The sequence below is a fragment of the Esox lucius genome, chromosome 19, assembly GCF_011004845.1.
Source record: "Esox lucius isolate fEsoLuc1 chromosome 19, fEsoLuc1.pri, whole genome shotgun sequence".
In the NCBI taxonomy this organism is placed as follows: Eukaryota; Metazoa; Chordata; class Actinopteri; order Esociformes; family Esocidae; genus Esox; species Esox lucius.
Window position 1 is genome coordinate 22052580 of NC_047587.1, and position 20829 is coordinate 22073408.

General features: G+C 39.6%; 3 protein-coding genes across 4 annotated transcripts in view; 2 read left to right on the forward strand and 1 right to left on the reverse strand.

The window, feature by feature from the left end:
• Positions 1-4791, forward strand: part of fkbp16 (FKBP prolyl isomerase 16) — a 48798-nt gene extending 44007 nt beyond the window's left edge. The window contains exons 5-8 of the mRNA XM_010901626.3: positions 1959-2140; positions 2349-2426; positions 4239-4373; positions 4457-4791. Of these exons, the coding sequence (XP_010899928.2) occupies positions 1959-2140; positions 2349-2426; positions 4239-4373; positions 4457-4543 (482 nt within the window). The 3' untranslated portion in view covers positions 4544-4791. The remainder of the gene's footprint in view (positions 1-1958; positions 2141-2348; positions 2427-4238; positions 4374-4456) is intronic.
• Positions 4792-5446: 655 nt separating this feature from the next.
• Positions 5447-13992, forward strand: si:ch211-39k3.2 (uncharacterized protein LOC100149345 homolog). The gene is made up of 3 exons (XM_029115276.2): positions 5447-5552; positions 9654-9759; positions 13432-13992. Exons 1-3 carry the CDS (start codon positions 5546-5548, stop codon positions 13502-13504), a joined length of 186 nt encoding a protein of 61 aa, XP_028971109.1. The 5' UTR covers positions 5447-5545; the 3' UTR covers positions 13505-13992.
• A 68-nt stretch (positions 13993-14060) lies between these two features.
• zgc:162879 (ras and EF-hand domain-containing protein) lies at positions 14061-20256 on the reverse strand. Of its 2 annotated transcripts, none has more exons than XM_010901624.4 (17): positions 19617-20246; positions 19311-19466; positions 18240-18330; positions 17823-17918; positions 17565-17642; positions 17356-17471; positions 17163-17231; positions 16925-17006; positions 16734-16798; positions 16457-16652; positions 16267-16377; positions 15992-16136; positions 15824-15905; positions 15478-15592; positions 15180-15293; positions 15022-15098; positions 14061-14336 (listed from the first exon to the last, which is right to left on the reverse strand). In XM_010901624.4, the coding sequence occupies exons 1-17, from the start codon at positions 19922-19924 to the stop codon at positions 14234-14236; spliced, it is 2004 nt and encodes a 667-aa protein (XP_010899926.2). In that variant the 5' UTR covers positions 19925-20246; the 3' UTR covers positions 14061-14233. The 2 variants fall into 2 exon arrangements, with proteins under 2 accessions (XP_010899926.2, XP_010899927.2); XM_010901625.4 differs by having other exon boundaries at positions 14226-14336; positions 15022-15069; positions 19617-20256.
• Between the last annotated feature and the right edge of the window lie 573 nt (positions 20257-20829).

Below are 20829 nucleotides of genomic sequence, written 5' to 3' on the forward strand. Positions count from 1 at the left end.
ATGCTATCATATTGTAGAAGCACATCCAGCACAAGTGGTTATGAGAAATTAATCAAACCTAATGAATGTTCATGTTAATTCAAAGTCTTTCGTCGTTTTAATTGCTGGGAAGGCAGGGTGAACCCAATAAAGATATTTAAAAGACATTAGTCAGTGAGGAGAAGAGCATGAGCTGTCTGAGTGAATGTTAGGCCAATGGCTACATTTCCTCTGCAATTAACAAGAAATGACTGTATTTGATACAACAGGACTTTGAATTTACCAAATGGGTGAGATAATGCTGACAAATATCCAGAAATGGTCTATGTGGCATAAAACTCCATAATAGGTGGCATGAAGCTAAAACTAAAATTGCATTCAAATGATCATTGCATATCCCAAGAGATGCAAGCGTCTTCTCTCCCCTCTGTAGAAGTATATAGCAGTTAAATCAAAAGTCATCATTCTGGAATGGTATTGTGCTTCACAATTTGGATTGTGTAATCACTGTGTTTCTATATAAAATAACACATACAGCATACATATGTCTAATATATATTTAAATATAAATAAAATACAACATATAAATATGAATAAAAAGCTGATTTACAAGTTGTATACTGTACACAACAACACACCTAGACAATGTGCCATAGGTAGGGTAATGATGAACGAATAAGAACTTCTTCCACCCAGCTGTGGGCTGTAACAGAGAGATTTCCAGAACTCAAAGGAGTGTCAGCACTTCCATAATGACATTTATGGTGGATTTTTATAACTGAGGCAAACAAACAGATTTTGTTTAAGTACAAAACACAATACCCAGATTATTTTCTTCCTTCAGTTCCTTTGTTAACGTAAAATTCTTCCTGATACCCAGAAAGACATATTTCGCCTTTTTAAAACAGGGAATCATTTTATAAATGCCCTGTGTCACAAAAAAGAATTACAACATGTAATCAATGAATGCAAGGCTCAGACAAAAATGATATGATCAACAGAAATTATTGATTCCCATTGTGGATAGCTCCATTGGTAGAGCAGGGTGCTCACAATGCCATGTTTATGAGATTCGTACAGTCTGCTTAATTTCTTAAATTTAATTGTAATGTTAGCCATCCCTATAATCACTGTAGGTCTGGTGTCTTGTCTGTAAGTTAACCATTAAGTAAACCATATTAAGAAAAAAAGAGTATTGCGGTAATTTTTTTAAATATATGATGCAATGATATGTACTGTACTGAAGTGCGCTATTGCAAAATGCATCTTACAGTTTCACTGTATTGCCACCTGCATATACATTATGTGCACAAAAGGGCTTTGCTCTACAAAATTGGTAATACCACTTATTTAAAAGTAGATGTGGACAACAGAGACATTACATAAACATATATACAGTATGATTCACATCATATTCATACTCATCAAACCATTCAGTAATCCCTCGTGCCCTGTGGATGGGGGCATTGGAATTCTAGAAAGGACCCAATAATGAACCCTCTTCCTAAGTTACTAATATCCTTTCCTCTTGCCACCTTCATCAATTATCGTGGTCAACTGTGCCAGCGTAGCATTTTTATCCATGCAACTGAGCATGATAAGATGTTAATTTCTTAATTGTATCATGCAGTACACCTGTATGAAAGCATCTGCATTTGTTATGTTCCTTGACACATTTATTCAGCTTTTTCCTTTATTTATCACCCATCTGTGTTTACCAATTGTTTATACAGACAGTAAGAAGCAGTGTTGGAGGACTCTCTTGGTAACCCTTAAGTAATATGAAGGTAACCATGACCCACCATCATAAGGGGCCAGGGTTGTATAATTAGGGGGGATGGGGGGGGTCAAGACCCCCCAAATAGTACAGACAGGTCAATGTGACCCCCCCGGCAAAGAGTCAAAATCCTGAAATTAATAACAGTTCATAACAGTAGCCCAGAAGTGAGAGGCTGTGTGGCCTGTTTCCCCCTTTGTAGAGAGTGGCTGTGTGCTGTTGGAGGGGGAGGAGGAGGAGGTTCAGGACTATCGAGTGAAGTGTCTGAACAACCTGGCAGCGGCTCAGCTGAAATTAGAGCAGTATGACGACGCGCTACACACCAGCCGAGATGTTCTGTCCCTGGACCCACAAAACGTCAAAGCCCTATTCAGGACGGGAAAGGTGAGGCACACAATGTAACATCTCATTAGCTCCCCTCTAATCCATTGACAGTAGTGGTGTAGGGCGCCAAAGGAATTATATTTCATAACCCTATTTGGACGTTTCAGATTGGTGTAATGTACTGCAATTAAACATGATTACTGAAACAGTATACTACTATAGGATGATGTTGATTTAGCTGTTCAGAGACATTACAATCTGTTTGCAGCTTCTCTCTGATAAGAACGAGTATCAGGAGGCCATGGAGTTACTGAAGAAGGCCCTAAAACTGGAGCCATCCACCAAGGTGAGACAGACAATCTGTATGAGCATGACCTGTACGTTCTCAGCAACTCTCTCTGACCTCTAGCCCACTAATAAAAAATACCTTCTGCTAATCAAACAGGGATCAATGTCCACTACAGGTCCCTGAAATCATGTACTGTAGTGTATGTCTTAGTTATCACCAGGCCAGGGATTATCCTGATATTTTCATAATATATATATTTTTATCAGCATGCAATTCAAGCTATTAAATCATATCTCAAGTATTGGACTCATAAGTCAATCCTAAATTTACAGAGATGTGTACTTTTCCGATACTGCCCAAATCAAAGTACTGCCAACAATAAAATTACCCAGTGCAAGTAGTTATTGCTGTACTTCGTAATACAGTATGCTTACAGTACAATAACACGCACTGAAAAACTTAGAATATGCATGAGCAGTTATGGAAAAAGTATAAAACAAAAAAAAACTATTATGGTAAATTCTGTGTTTTTGGTTCAAACTAAAATACAGTGGGGCAAAAAAGTATTTAGTCAGCCACCAATTGTACAAGTTCTCCCACTTAAAAAGATGATTTTCTCATAAATTGGGGCAAAAACAAAATAAATTGGGGCAAAAACAAGTGTTGCATTTATAATTTTGTTCAGTATATATATATATAATTTATAACACAGAACACAAACATAGGGAAATATAACATAGTTCAGCAAAGCAAAAGCCAACCAAAGACATTTGAGCCTAGACGCTTTTTAAAGATCATTGTACTGCTGCTTCTATAATCACAGTAAAGACCTGTTCTGTCTTGCTCTTAGTGCAGCCTGCTAAATTCCCTTCTCAGATAAGAGTCGTCTGGAGAAAAAGCCAATTGCATTTTCATTATTTTAACACATTAAAAGCCTCTAATTATGATGCTGCAGTTTGTTCAAAATATTGTATTATAACTTACAAAAAAAACTCCAATGCAAACCAAATTACCACGTGCAAAAAACACAATTTAGAAATGTTTGTCCATGTGGTTATTGTGTGTTTGTTCATTTTTTTTAAACACAGGCTCTGATTTTTTTTGTGACCTCACCCCACTTGGCTTGACCTGCAGTGTGCAGCACTGTGGTGGCAGTCTTGTCTAGACGAAACTAAAATATCTGCAGCCTTGGTAATTGCACCCTTGTCTAGTTGGTGGATAAAATAATATCTCCCTTCAGAGACCTCATTTCACTGCAAGGGTAAAGATTTGAAATACAGAAACATGATTCTGAATCCATATTATCAATAAAAATCATTTGGCACAATCAACACTGCCTATGAGACATTCCATTATTATCTAGCAATCACTCAGTATGGTATGAAAGGACATCAGTCTTCAATCTGACCAGCTTTGTTATCAAATGTCATTATTAATGTAAGTCCAATAAAATGTAATGTTGTGCAATCAGTATTAAGACCCTACCTAATATAAAGTAATGCAAAACTGTGTTCTATACAAAACAAAGAATTTGGTTAGGAGGGGTTAACAGGAAACAATATATTATGCTTGTTGTGTTATATGAAAGGCAGTTTCTTACTAGAAACATAAATACAGTTTCATTTGTCAAACTTAGGGGTGCTGTTTCACACTGATGTTCTCCACCTATAGTTGGAGGTTATGTTCCAATTACCAGTGTGATCTATGCTGTCATCTGCTGGACAACTCTTTTACTACAACATTCTCTATGATAATCCACTTAGCATGTACTACTAAAACGTAACACGAAATTCCTCTTTTCATAAAACATACCAATATTTAACAGGTATTTTAAAGTGAGGTAATTAAGATGTCTCTTTTCCTGCCCAGGCAATACATGCTGAGCTGTCCAAGCTAGTGAAAAGGCAGTCTGGAGGCAAAGATACACAGAAGTGGCAAACCAAACCTGCCCAAATCCTTGGAGAAAATATCGACCCATTCATGACATCTAAAAAGAAGCCACCTGTAAGCAACTAAATACTTTACCTGAGTAAAATGTTTACATTTAAATCAGTTCACAAGAGAAACATAACATTTAACTGTTTCAGGGAATTTCATGGAAGTTCCTGGTTGGTGCTCTGGTGGTGGCCTTGGGCAGTTTAGTGACATCAGTGGTTCTCACTGCAAGAAACTGACATCCTCTACAAAAACGAACGGCCTGCTACAAGTCCAGCTCATGTATACTGAGCTGATTTATGTACTGTGAATAAAATAAAATGTGCACTGACAGATGGGAAAAAAATATTTATCAGTGTTCACTGACATACAGTAGCTGTGTTTATTTGAGTGTAACAGAGTAAGTTAATGGCACATCTTCCAAAGAATGTATGTAATGGCTTTCATTTTGTGAGCACTGCATTTTCATAAAGTCTAATACATGTGGTTGTTGTGGATTTATTTCTTCATTAATTTAGGAGGAGTTACGGAGGGTTTTGAGATAAGACAGGCTTAGTTGTTCAAAGGTTTTCATGATGATCAAGGTGAGTGCTATTGGTTGGTAGTTGTTCAGACTTGACCTTTTTTGAGGACTGGAACAATCTAATAGGCAGAAACCATGCACTTTTGTTTGTGTAGATGGGTGACCTAGTGATTAAGAGGCTTTGTAAATCAGAAGTAAGAACTTAGGGGTGCTGTTTCACACTGATGTTCTCCACCTATAGTTGGAGGTTATGTTCAATTTACCAGTGTGATCTATGCTGTCATCTGCTGGACAACTCTTTTACTACAACATACTCTATGATAATTCACTTGAAAAAAAGAATGGTAACATTGTGTGGTTCTTGTGAGAGTTACATGGGGGCGTCTTGCCACATGTTACCCTACCTGTTCACGTCACTGCAGTGTGAAAACATTGAATAATCGCCCATGTATATTCTAAGTCAAAGTAGGGTTCGAGGTTTAGAAATTAATCACTCCCTTTCACCTTTTGTTGCCTTACAACCTGAAATTAAAAAATAAAAAATGTGACATTTTTCAGGCTTTGTTTACAAACCGTACCCTTTAAAAAATTACTCTGGAAAAACAGTATACCAAGTCTCGCGACATTTCATATCAACACGTTTAATTGTGGTGACGTATCCTGTACAGCTGGCAGGCAGAAACAGCGTACTGTATCTACCTAGCTAAAACCAACAAAAATGACTAGTGAGTATTAATTTACATCGGATTAATATTATGCTATGATTTATTACTTGGCAAGTGTTGTGTTTCTACGTAGTTATGCTATTTTGCTGTTTATTGCGGCGTGTCAAGTATTTCAATTAAATCAATATGCCAGTGCTAGTTGGCTAGCTTGCTAAAGTAACGTTTGAACTTGAAGTAAAAAGGCTAGCTAGTTAATCTGGGTAGGTTTTAAAGTTGACAGTTCCTATACACGATTTATTAGTGCCATTAACTAAACTTTTTCAGTGTTGTATTTACTGGGAACGAGACTCTGATAGCTAGGTGGCTAAGCTAACTAACAGGCAAGGAATGTTAGCTGCCTAGGCCCGGTTACGGCACGCAAGATCATAAAACAAATGTAAATCTCTCTGACTGAGATAAAACCAACATTCTAATTGTATCTAACCAGCGATATTAATTATTATTATATTAATTATTATTAGTTACCTAAATAATGTTAGATATCCACGGGGGTGTTGGTAGGAGACACTGATCCTCGGAGTGGCAAAGTAGATCAAGTGTGTCGTGATTTCAGCATCAGTGTAGCGATCGAAAGGTTGCTAACATTAAATCTCCGAGCAGACTCGCGGGTGAAGTCTGCCGTTCTGTCCCTGTTGAAGGCAGTTACCCCTATTGTTCCCGGGTCGTTGCTGACCATAATATTGTACTTAGTTGCCTGGTAAATAATAAAAAAAAAACTACTGGGCATTGGTAGACCGATCTTCGGTACTCAGTAAACTAATATTCTTTTCCCTTTCAGTTTTGCAAGTTTTATGTCAAAATAAGTGGATTATAGTAATTGACATGAAAATGATAAAATTATAATAAAATGTTCTGTAACTAAACTAGCATAGACCCACACACTATAGTCGCATCCAAAGGAAGGACGTTCAGCCGAGTGAGGAATGTTAGCATATTCTAACGTGTTTATGTTAGGAAATGTATATTAACTGGGTGTGTGCATTAGCTCTGTGTCCTGCACTCCTAAACAAAGCACACACATTTAAAAACAGTATTAGGTTTGGAAACAGTAAGCTATTTTGAGATTAGATGTTTAATTTATGAGAATTTACTCAATGTTTGGATAGTTCCATTTCTACATCACACTTCAGTATGTACTTCATGTGTCATCATGGTTGTAGGTTCAGGCAATGCAATTGTCTCACAACAATAGGAATCCAGATTAACTAAAATCAAGATCACCCTAGATAAATGCAGATATTTGCAGACAGGGTCCTGCATGGGCCATCTAAATATTTGCAGACAGGGTCCTGTGTGCTGTCCCCCCTAGATAACAACATTGTGTACTGGACTAAGAACAGTCCTTAGCCAGGTGTGTTTGCCATGTAGCCTACTGCAAACCCCTGAGTTGACTTACTGTTGTTATATAAGGCTGCATGTGTTTAAATAATATAACCATTAAACAACTTTCAGCAAATCAGCATTACTGGAGAGAAATATCATTTAAACACCTGCAGCCTTATCTTGCTGGAGCATGCATGCAGCACGGCGATAACCTGCTTATTGTAGTCTGTTTTGTTGGATCATACCCCAGCTTTTTTACTGAACTTTGTCACCTGGTACTTTTTAAAATGCAGGTGAGATGTCTATAGATAGAAGTAAACTTGGTCTTTTTCTCAGTTAACTACAAAGAAGCCTTATAGCAAACAGCAATCACCTGTGCACTACAGAATCCATGCTAACCAATAATATCAAAATAAAAACAAGCTTTATTTGCAGTAAATGTTTTTGTGCGATATTGCCCGGTCTACTTTACTCGACTTTCGTTGAGCTATTCTTTCTTTACTGCTTTTATGGCAAGCATTTCCTTCCAAAAAAGCTCTTTAGAAAATGTACAAGGAACAGAAACATTTCTGGAAATACTCTACTTGCTATTGTTTTTATTGACTAAGCAAATTTTTGCCAAATCCATCTCTTACGTACCTCAATTTAATGAATTATTGCTGTGCACAGATTGTCTGATCCAGCAGCATTATCTTCAGACAGTAATGAAGAGACCGAACTCTGAGGCACACCCCCATTCCTTTTCTGCATAGGTGGTGTCGCAGAGCAAAACATCTAATTGTTTTAACATTTCTTGAAGGTGTAGAAGATGTGGGGTGGATTTGGCGCATGAAAACAAAACAATCGAGAAAAGGTTTTCCTTTTTCCCTACATACCAGGCATTAATGCAGTGTGTTAAACAAAGCTAATTTGAATGTAATGGTGAGTGAAGAACATATTTTGACATTAGAGCTTGCAGAGCTGTGGGTAGTAGCTACTTAATCCAGATAATAGTTCAGGTAGCCACTAGCTAATTGGGCTTGCTTATTTAATGATTGCAATTAAGAGCTTAGCAATGGCTGGATCTTTCAAATCTATCGACCAATTTGGAATGAACATCACGGTTACATCACTAAAGTTTGGTGGTGGCAAAAAACTGTGGGAACAAGTGCAGGGAAACAGGCAAGATACTTGGACTACAGAAAAAGCCTTGTCGTGCCGTTGGATGTCAGAATAGGAATGCAAAAAAAACATGGCCTTCATTTTTATAGAATACCGTTGTCGAAGCCACCCTTTGAAACTAAATGCAGACGTTTATGGTTGCAAGCCAAAACACAGACTGGACACTGCAAACAAACCAACTTGCTCATACTTAGAGTTTAGCTTACATCACTCAGTATTTATGCAAGCGTTTAATGAATGAATGGGATATACACTCACCTAAAGGATTATTAGGAACACCTGTTCAATTTCTCATTAATGCAATTATCTAATCAACCAATCACATGGCAGTTGCTTCAATGCATTTAGGGGTGTGGTCCTGGTCAAGACAATCTCCTGAACTCCAAACTGAATGTCAGAATGGGAAAGAAAGGTGCTTTAAGCAATTTTGAGCGTGGCATGGTTGTTGGTGCCAGACGGGCTGGTCTGAGTATTTCTCAATCTGCTCAGTTACTGGGATTTTCACGCAATACCATTTCTAGGGTTTACAAAGAATGATGTGAAAAGGGAAAAACATCCAGTATGCGGCAGTCCTGTGGGCGAAAATGCCTTGTTGATGCTAGAGGTCAGAGGAGAATGGGCCGACTGATTCAAGCTGATAGAAGAGCAACTTTGACTGAAATAACCACTCGTTACAACCGAGGTATGCAGCAAAGCATTTGTGAAGCCACAACATGCACAACCTTGAGGCGGATGGGCTACAACAGCAGAAGTCCCCACCGGGTACCACTCATCTGCATTACAAATAGGAAAAAGAGGCTACAATTTGCACAAGCTCACTAAAATTGGACAGTTGAAGACTGAAAGAATGTTGCCTGGTCTGATGAGTCTCAATTTCTGTTGAGACATTCAGATGGTAGTCAGAATTTGGCGTAAACAGAATGAGAACATGGATCCATCATGCCTTGTTACCACTGTGCAGGCTGGTGGTGGTGGTGTAATGGTGTGGGGAATGTTTTCTTGGCACACTTTAGGCCCCTTAGTGCCAATTGGGCATCGTTTAAATGCCATGGCCTACCTGAGCATTGTTTCTGACATCCCTTTATGACCACCATGTACCCATCCTCTGATGGCTACTTCCAGCTGGATAATGCACCATGTCACAAAGCTCGAATAATTTCAAATTGGTTTCTTGAACATGACAATGAGTTCACTGTACTGAAATGGCCCCCACAGTCACCAGATCGCAACCCAGTAGAGCATCTTTGGGATGTGGTGGAACGGGAGCTTCGTGCCCTGGATGTGCGTCCTACAAATATCCATCACCTGCAAGATGCTATCCTATCAATATGGGCCAACATTCTAAAGAATGCTTTCAGCACATAGTTGAATCAATGTAGAATTAAGGCAGTTCTGAAGGCGAAAGGGGGTCAAACACAGTATTAGTATGGTGTTCCTAATAATCCTTTAGGTGAGTGTACAGTAATATTATGTCATGACATTTACTTTAAGGCGTACATATGATCAATATTCCTATATGTTGTAAAGAGGTTACTTTCAGATTTTGGCACCCGTTCGGCTCCGCCCACAAAATGTTATCGCTGTTTACTAACACAAAAAGTATCTATTGCTTCACAGGGGGAAATCAGCGCGAACTTGCACGTGCTAAAAATGCCAAAAAGCAAGGAAATGACAAGGGAAAGAAGGCTGACGATGGCATGTCTGCAGCTGCGAGGAAACTAAGGTAAGTTGTTTGTAGTAAACAACCAACAATATATCAATTAGAAATTAGTCCATGAAGATGTAATAAAATAATGTGGAACAATGTTCTTCAGTCCAGCTGCCTCAATCACTTCAACTTGTTTCCCAAAACTGTATTTGTCTGTATGCAACAGGCGTGCATGTTTTCCAGCGTTATTGTCCCTCTTCTGCATATTTAAATGTAGACATGAAACTGTTGTGTTGTGCGTTATTGTCCCACCATGTCTTATTTGGTGCGTTTTTAAAGTATGTCCGATTGATACATGTCTAGTCATCGTTAGTAGGCCTAGTGTTGTTCACTTCGCAAACATTTCTGTTTTTGTTTAAAACCTTAATTTTCACCTTAAAGCCACATTGAAGTGAACAGCAACTCGAGACTGTTTATTACATACACTATTTTTCAGTCAAGGATTTAGACACCATGCTAGTTATGCCATGACCCATTTCTGTTTTACACGTTAAGCAAGTTGGAATGTCTAGCAGAATGAATCAGTAGGTCTGGATTAGGGCTGCTGTAGATGTGGCCTACACCCATTTTCTTCTGTGGTAAGTATCAACAGCCCAATTTTGTCTGTTGTAACATACCACAGAAGAAAATGGTGACTGTTTTTTTCACACTGGATTGTTATTTGAAGTATAAACAAAATAAGGCTACTTATACTTATGGAAAATGTCCATTAGTCATATTAGTGTTGTTTACCAACCAGGTATGCTGGGTCTTATGGGGTCCACCATTGATCTTCTTAATCAATCTCACTCATGTCATAACGTGTAAGTCAATGACAATATGTGGAATTGCAGGAGATCTAATTAAAATAATTATATATTAGAACTTCATGATATGGTTATATATACTAGTTGTATTGTAAAATGTTCTCTTTGCCCCACAATGAAATGTATACAATTGCAGGAAATAAACTTTCAAATGTACATCTTGTGATACTTAAAAATGAAATATACACAAATGCTGAATTCAGGATAGCCGGGTTGAGTTTGTCCCTCTATGTCAAGCATCAGTAAACTTGAAGAAAATAAAAACTAATGGGAAAGAATTCCCACCCTGTTTCCAAAAACGTTGGGATGCAAATAAAAATAGAATGCATGGCATCTTCTTCCGCTTATCCGGGGCCGGGTCGCGGGGGCAGCAGTCTAAGCAGGGATGCCCAGACTTCCCTCTCCCCAGACACTTCCTCCAGCTCTTCCGGGGGGACACCGAGGCGTTCCCAGGCCAGCCGGGAGACATAGTCCCTCCAGCGTGTCCTAGGTCTTCCCCGGGGTCTCCTCCCGGTGGGACGGGACCGGAACACCTTCCCAGGAAGGCGTTCCGGAGGCATCCGAAACAAATGCCCAAGCCACCTCAGCTGACCCCTCTCGATGTGGAGGAGCAGTGGCTCTACTCTGAACTCCTCCCGGGTGACCGAGCTTCTCACCCTATCTCTAAGGGATCGCCCAGCCACCCTGCTGAGAAAGCTCATTTTGGCCGCCTGTATCCGGGATCTTGTCCTTTCGGTCATGACCCAAAGCTCATGACCATAGGTGAGAGTAGGAACGTAGATTGACCGGTAAATCGAGAGCTTCGCCTTGTGGCTCAGCTCTTTCTTCACCACGACAGACCGATACATCAACCGCATTACTGCAGAAGCTGCACCGATCCGTCTGTCAATCTCCCGTTCCTTCCTTCCCTCACTCGTGAACAGGACCCCTAGATACTTAAACTCCTCCACTTGAGGCAGGCACTCTCCACCAACCTGAAGTGGGCAAGCCACCCTTTTCCGACTGAGAATGCAATTATGTGCAAATTATTTACCCCTATATTTAATAGAAAATGGTACAAAGACACTATCAAATGTATAAAAAATTGTATTTGATGCCAGCAACATGTTTCAAAGAGGTTGGGACAGAGGCCTGTTTACCACTGTGTTGCATCACCTCTTTTAACAACACTCGTTTGGGAACTGTGACCAATTGGAAACTGAGACCAATTGAAACATGTCGTGACCATGCACACTTGGTGGGCCAAACACAGTCTTCCATTTCCCACCATCGACAACTTTTACTAGTTTTACTACACTGAACAACATTATAAATGCCACACTTTTGTTTTTGCCCCCATTTATCATGAGCTGAACTCAAAGATCTAAGACTTTCTCTATGTACAATGGGGAGAACAAGTATTTGATAACCCGCAAAATCGGCAGTGTATCAAATACTTGTTCTCCCCACTGTACACAAAAGGCCTATTTATCTCATATTGTTCACAAATCTGTCTAAATGTGTTAGTGAACACTTTGCCGAGATAATCCATCCACCTCACAGATGTGGCATATCAAGATGCACAAGTGTGCCTTAGGCTGGCCACAATAAAAGGCCAATGTAAAATGTGCAGTTCCATCACACAGCTCAATGCCACAGATGTTTTTGAGGCTGACGTTTGGCAACTCAAACTTTTTATTCTTGCTTGTTGTAGCCTTGTTTTCTTCCATATTCTTTTTTCTCCAAATGGCACAACTGATGGGAGAATGTTACAGAAAAATACATTTAAATGTAAACTACTTCAAAATGTAGTTTGAAGTAGTCTTCAACATCCCTCATCGCCCGTCCGCCCGGCTCAACGTCATTCGTTGCTCGTTTTCCGTCCTGCTAAACATCCATTCGAGGGCTCCCCTTAGCAAGGACGTCCATGTGACTGTGGTGGATGTCCGAGTCGCTCTGAGGGATGTAGCCGCTACTGTCAGGTTTTGGGGCTCTATTGGCGTGGAGGCGGGGCTTTATCTGGGCATTGAATTCTCGCACCCGGTTATCCATGAATCACACCATTATAAGATGAAAATCATAACCTTTCCATGCACTGCTTTCCCAATGCAATCTGTGGAGATGTTTAAGAATGTATAAGGTAGGCTTAATATGTACATTTTAACAGATAAACATGACTCGAACGAAGGTGGGAAGAAATTGTAATCGTAAGATGAACCGAACGTGGAACAAACGTGTTTGAACTATGACATTTTAAGATTATACGAGAAATTCCATTTATTGATTTTAGCATACACTTTCCACGCTTGAATACATTTTGATACAATTGAATTTAGTTTTCATCTCCTCTTCATCCGCTTATCCGGTATCGGGTCGTGGGGGCAGCAGCTCCAGCAGGAGACCCCAAACTTCCATTTCCCGAGCCACATTTGCCAGCTCTGACTGGGGGATCCCAAGGCGTTCCCAGGCCAGTGTCGAAATCTAATCTCTCCACCTAGTCCTGGGCCTACCCCGAGGTCTCCTCCCAGCTGGACGTGCCTGGACCACCTCCCTAGGGAGACGTCCTGGGGGCATCCTTACCAGATGCCCAAACCACCTCAACTGGCTCCTTTCGATGCAAGGAGTTTAGTTTTCATACTATGAAATATTTCAGTTACGTTTTTCTTTTCTTACAATATTCTTTCTATAACTTCGAGCATTCTAGAATGCTGCATTCATTCCGCCAAAAAAGTTATTACAGCATTATTTTAACCGGCAAAAAATCGAACTACTTTTAATTTCCAAACAAATGTGTTCTTACTGGAAGGTAGACTGTTTAATCACGACCACTTTTTAGCATGTATTTCTTTTTAACTGCAATCATTAGTATTTTGTTTTTACTAATATTTTTTATCTTCTTTAGGGATGCAGAGATAATGCAACAGAAGCAGAAAAAAGCCAGTGACCCTAAGCAGGCTGATGAGAAGGCCAAATAGCAGCAGGATCCAGAAGCCAATCACAACTATTCAATTACCAAGATGTTACCTATTATTAAAGGATTGACCAGTTCTTTTGTCCCATGCTCTGGGTACACAACCAGTTTGTAATCTTTAGTGGTGGAGGTTGTACTGTACTGTTTGGGAATTGTTTTTGAACAGGGACTAATGCTTAAGCCAATTTGTAATGTTAAACAGTATTTACAATGTATAAAAAAGCAGGAATTTCAAACTCCACTACTTAGAATTACTAAACAGTCTTGTATTTTTGTATTACCTCATCTAGATTTTCAATATCTCAACTAGAGCTTTTGTTTATGGTTGCCTACACCATGTTTATTCTTTTATATTGAGGATGGGCATGTACAGTTGTATTATGATAATCAATAAATGAAAGGAATCAATCTGGGGTATTTATCAGACAATAATTCAGATGCCTGTACAGAGTTTAATGAATTAAAATCACAATGAGCTGACAAATAGTAAAATGTGGTTGAGTAATTTCTGCATGTTTCTAACATCAGATAATTGCACACAAATAAAGCTTTAAAAACATGAAAATATATTTACAATTTTGATAACTTTACAATACTATTTGATAATGCTGTACATTCAGCTACAAGGAGCAGAAGCATTACACAAGTGCAGAGGATAGACTGCATCCTGGCTAGTTTCCAGTCAGTAGATGCATTTCTGAGTTCCTTCTGGTGATGTGATGGGCCATGGTAGTTATATTCTGCAGCACTGGGTCATAGCTTGCTTTGAACTGCTCAAAATCAACTTCACCTGTGACTCTGATTGCCGTCTCAGCTTCACATTTTTCTTCACTTCTCTATTAGGAAAATAAGGTAAGATAATGGGTTTTCATTTATTAACATGGAAGAGGGGAAATTGTATGGGAAGGGGCTCTAGAATTTGTCAACCTATTTTTAGAAGAATACGTGACATGTACATGAGACACTTGTTTGGTTTGTAACATTACAATGTATTGTTTCAAATTTGCAGAAACCTATCATGTTACTAAAACAAATCTATAAAAACCTACAAGTTATGAATTATATTTGAGGTCAAGTATCACAGTAATGGGGTTATGGGTTAATGTAACAACAAAAATCACCTCTACAGGGTTTTGAACTTGCAAACCATCAGAGTTGAAGGTCAGGGTTGTTTTTATGGTCCTCGATCACAACATCCTTGCAAACTTTAAATGTGCACTTTAAATGTGCTCACTTTTGCCCCTAGTGGCTAATTATATGAATTAATTTCTTCCGGAGCTGTATATATAAATATTTAAAGAGACCACTGCAACCTTTCCAAAAAGGTTTAAAAGGGAAACATTTTGTGAGGAACAGAAGCGTTCAACTTGCAGTGGTCTCTTAATTTAAACTTTTCTGGTCCTCACTCAAAACCTTCCTTCTCAACTTTTTTGGAAAGAAAAGAAAAAGGTGCAGTGGTCTCTTCATTTCATCCGGAGCTGTAATATCTTCAGTATTGCACTGAACACCCAGGATTCTTACCTTGCAAGGTGTAGTACTGCCTCCACTACGTTAGTTCCCTCTTTGGCACTAGTTTCACAGAATAGGGCATTGTATGTCTGAAATACAAATTCTGATAAAGAATTCGTTCATTGACCTGTGAACTTCTAGCCATTTTGACTAGTAAAAAAAGGCCTTACCCTAGCCAGCCTTTCACCATCGACAGAGCTTACACAACTTCCCTCTGGCCACTCTTCTCTCAGGTCCACTTTATTCCCAATCAAACACATTGGTACTTTCTCAACTGTGGATTCCTAAAATAACCAGGACAAGTTGTTCTTTAGAGAATTTCTTAATAACGCATATGCATAATGATCAAAGACCATAATGGCTTCAAACATAGTAACTTCTTAAAACATCTGCATAGAAGACATTAGTCTAGCGATTCATTTGGTGTTCCATTTGAAGACCATAAAGCTCCTCAACCCTAACTGCTACCTGAATCTGGTCCATCCACTCTCTGATATTGAGAAAGCTGCGCTCAGAAGTCACATCATACAGCAGTAAGACTCCATGGGCTTTACGGAAGTAAGTCCTGGCAATACTGCGGAAGCTGCAATAAGAGAGAAATCTGATTCTGTTTGTGTCATAACATGATTATTTGGAATCTGTCCAATATATCAGATTAACAGCTAAGGCTTTTACTTTGTTATTATGAAAGCAACAACACTTTCCTTCCCATCAACTAAAAGATAGGACTAGTAAATCTGTACAGAATTGTATGTTTAGTGCAACATCACAAGAACATTTCATGACCATGACGTGTTCAAGTACATGAACCCACCGCTCTTGTCCAGCAGTATCCCATATCTGGAGGTTGGTTTTTTCTCCATCCACCAGCATCTTCTTTATTTGGAAATCAACTCCTGTGAACAACATTGTAAGTGTAATGGCCACACATCTGAATGTATTCTACCACTACTAAATAAATGGTTGCTGTACATCTACTAACCCAATGTTGTCTGAATATCTCCCTTGAACTCATTGAGACTCAACCTCAATAGAAAGCTGGACTTCCCTGATCCTGCATCTCCTGCAAGAACTATCCGGTACATGGGAGCAGGGCCACCCGTGTTAAAAATGTCTGCTTCCGTTTGCTGAAGACCAAATAGCATCACAGTTATGTAGAATAATGCAGAAACTGTCTGCGGCATATCTCAAATAAGTCTTCCTTCACAAATTCCTTATGCTTTCCATCAAAAACTGCATTCCGGCTCAATGCCTTACCTTAGCGGGAAAAGCAGACAAGCGTCTCCGGATGGAAGATGCAATGGAACTAGCTTTGCTGGGAGCTTCCGGTAGTTTTCTCTGACTTCCTTCAGATTTCTGGTCTGATGTCTGGTGCAGGATATTAATTCACATATTAGCATGTGAAACTATGAACACTGCAGTTGGCCAACGTTTCCGTTACCCTTACCTCAATGTCTGAGGGCACATATGAATAACTGCGGTGTTCCGTTTCTGTAGATTCATCACTGTCAGACTCACTGCCTGTGCTTTCAGTAACATCTATTGGCAGGGACACTCCACTGTCCAGGTATCGGTCAGCCCAGCCGGCAACTTGGTGGTTTGTAATGTTATTAGAGCCTACATCCGTGTGCTCTGGGTCTGAACTTGAGAAAAGTACACATGAAAAATTAAACATGAGTTAAGTCGTCAATTCACGTTAGGTTTTAGGATACTAGTTGCTTTACTTTATAAACGTGCTTTGTCGAACTGGCTTCATTCTTCGAGACTGTATTTCAGTGTTGGAGGATGGCTGTGGGGAGAAGGATTTGTAGCACTGTGTAAACAAAGCCACTTAAACAATGAAGAGAGGACTTAGGTGTTTTATGCTCTAATCATTCAAATATAATTGTCTTGAATTAAAACAAAAAGGACTCACCCTTTTCTTACTTGATGCCACATCATTGACTAAAGCAGAGCGCAATCCATCATTGCTGTCATACAGCTTTTGGTTCATGGCCCTAATAATAATAATAATAATAATAATAGTAATTATTATTAAAGTACTCCGTAGTGTTTTACCAGTCTGTCACCTTTCAGACTAGAGTTATCGTTCATACATCATACATTGCTCATGAAAGGAAACACTAACCAACAATCAGGTCGGACAGACTTACTGAAGAATGTCAATGTGACTGGAGTAAGACTGGTATTCTATAACCAGCTTCTTGAGGTCATCACTTTCTCTGTAAAACAGAAATAATTTTAAAACATTTGGGCACATATCAGCCAGCCACATATCAAATCCAGCAATAAATATGTATTTATTTCTGGATTTGGTGGACCTATGCATGAAGTTGGAGCTCTTACCTCTCATGTTGAAGTTTCTGGTCTGCATACATGTTCTTCAGTTTGTCCAACTCTACTTGCAGAATGGAGAGGCTTGTCTGAGCTTGGAACAGAGAACTCCGCAGCTGCTCATTTTCCTGAGGAAAGAGAGAATTCAATTAAATATAAATGTAAAGAGGACTCAAGATACATTTAGTACAGTTTATCCACCTTCAGTTTATCCAACGTACCAGAGTTCGTTCACTCATTTGGTGGTGAAGTTTGTCAACATCTTGCCTGGAATTGTTGTGTTCAGATTCCTCTTGGCACTACAATGACATGTTCAAATTATTTGAAATTTTAAGCATTGTCTATACTTATATTCACACTTAAAGACTGCCTAAAACCTGGTATGTAAAGCAGTGTAAATTAATATGGCAATTCTCAGGAAAAATCTAATAACTTTAACACCAATAACAATATGCCTGTTTCACAGGGAGCACGTCTACCTTCAACAACCTGTCCACAGCAGTGTGAAGGTCTGCCACCTCATTCTCATGCCTTTTCTGGAGTGTTGCCATGACTCCCTCCATTCTTTTACGCTCCTACAGAATGAAACCCAAGAAGAGACAACTTGGCTTATATTGGCTCTCGACTGAAAAAGGGTCTTTCATAGAGCTTTATAGAGGAGCCTTTTTAAGAGTTTCAGCTAGCTGCTTGTCCTCTAATAGTTAATGCAGCACATGAATAAACACCGGTGTCAAGTGCTGCACGGAAGTGTCCCTGGTTTCGCTCCACACTTCATGCCCCACTTATAAGACCACATTACTTGACTCTCTCGGTTTTCAATGAAATCGACGAAAGCCTGAGCTGAATGTTTAATTTCTGGAAGGATTTGTACTACACTGACATCGGTCAGTCCTCACCTCTTCCCTCACCCTTTCCTCTACACGGGCGAGCTGCTGCTGCATGTCCTCTTCCAGCTCCAGCAGCTGACTGCTGTTCAGCTCGTCTGTTCTGTCAGCACACAGAGGTACACACTGCTCACGTGTTTCATGTCTGTTCAAAACTGCCCCAAAACATTTTGGGTCCAAACATACATGGTCTATGTATTTTCTTCTAGTGGTAGCCTTTGAGGGCGGGCCTCTACACTACCCAGTTGGACATCATACACAACTTTTGTATGAGCTTTGTATGAATGTAGAATGCAGTGTTTGGTTTTCGCTAGACATGGCAGGTTCCATTTTACCCAGAAAGGTCCACTTTTGACTCATCTCCCTACAGAACATTGTTCCAGAACTCGGGGATCATCTTGGTGCTTTTTGGTTTCCAATATTCTTTGCCATGAATTCCATTTAGCCTAGTACCTTTCTGATGGTGGGTCATTAACACTGACCTTAGCTGAGGCAAGAGAGGCCTGTAAATGTTCTAGGGTGCTTTGTGACTCCTGTGTGATGTTACGCTTTGTTCTTGGACGTTTTTGACAGGATGTCCTTTCCTGGGAAATGTCACTAATGTCCCACATTTTTTAAAGCAGGGCAAAGTTTTTGCATCACTGTGTGTGTGTGTAACACACATGCACAATAGGAGTGTAATCATGACACCCATTTTTCTCAATTAATGAACACTGATAGAGAATATTTTGCTCTTAACGTATTGTTCTAAATTAATCAAAAACATGGATATTAAGACAAACCCTTTTTGAATAAATCCTGATCTGACACAGTATCACCAAATTAATGGTTGAACATTTTCCTGCTATGCTTATAAATCTTAGCATGCTCTATATGAAATCTAAGATTAAGGTGTGCTATCAACTATGCTCAGTCCAAATAAAAAAGCAGGATTGAGGTAACATGGCAACATTGATTGGAACCCAGTAAGAGGGCGAAGAGAAAATTTTCCCACAATATTTGATTGATTATTTATTTCTGAAGAGAATTCCTCCCCACACCCCTTAATATCTGAGCCTATCAATGTCTTGACAACACCCTTACCTTCTCAGAGTGGTTTCAAGCTGCTCACTTTCAAGTCTGTGGTCCTTGTTCTCACAGACAAGAACTTCAACAAGTTCCTCAAATTGTTGCAACATACCGGTAGGTTCTAAAGTGGAGTAAATGGCTTCATACAGCGCAGCCAACTGATCGCGAAGCCTGAAAGAAAGTCGAGAGAACATGGAAAACCGTTTTTCTATGAAGTAAAAATCAGAGGAATTGATAAACATTTACAAAATACACCAACGTAATCGACTTTTATATTATAGGATTTCTGTCAACAGCATTTACGATCACAACCAGACTCACTTTTCTGAGAGACCTGTTGTATCGTCCAATCTGCTCTGAAACTCGTCCCATTGACTCCATTCGTTTTGAGGAGTGGCTCCAAAAGAGGCTAAGTCCAATGTTTCTGAAACCTCTTGAAACCTTGAAGAAAAGTTGCTGTAATCGATACGTCCATCTGCACTGGCTCCGAATTTATTGAATAACATTTTGATTTCTTCCTCAGGCACATTGAGCTCTCGACAAACAACTGTGAAGTCGTCATACTCAATCATACCAGATTTATTAATGTCACAGGCTGAAAACAGTCTCTGGAGATTGGGTTTTTCCATAGCTTTGTGTTTTGACAAATGTGGCTAGATCAAGTACTCTGGAAATAACACCTTGTGTAAAAAAAAAAATCGATAGATGGGCAATTAGCTTATTAACACCATTTGATCCCGACACTTTTTTATCTTATCCTACAGCAGTAGGCTACTCGGAATTTGCTTACGGGCATCCGCTGCTCAGGTGTCCAGAAGTGACTGGGAAAGCAAAGAAGGCGGTAATCGTTTTCGCATGCAAATTTAGAAGTTCTATTACGCTGGACAGAGGAACAATGGGCTATATTGCTCGCCACGTCATCGGACGAAAGTGAGATGGAGCACCCTTCCCGAATCAAACGTTATGTGTGTCACTCAAATACAATGAACGTAAACTCGATTTGGCATGATTACGCCAGCTGCCAAGGCATAACCGCCTCATTGAACAAAACAGTGGTGCGTCCTTGGGTGATGGGCTACATTCAGAAACATACAACATCTATTTTCAGTAAAAAATATGCTTACATTTTACGTTTTAATTAGAAAGTCAGACCCGCGCTATAATCCAAAAGCAATCTGCTTGACTCCACGTGCTAATTATTTTTGTTTACAACCGATTTCGCCGGTGTGTGGGTTTTCCACGACGTACCCGGCTCGTGCGGTGTTGGGAATGTAATCAGCATTCACTCAGTGCAAAACACACCTCCTAGTGCGACCGGGACAGGTAATACAACGCCAATAAGGTGAGGGTGGCGTTAAAGTCTGTTACGGGCAGACTGATTTACAACCATCTGGACTAGCCTATTTCTTGTCAATATATAAAATGGTGTATTTGATGTATGAATAGGCCTATCTTTTCACATCCATAGTTATGACGTGACACGGATCGTACCAATTTCCAGAAAAAGTTATTTGACAGGCCTAATTGTTTTAAA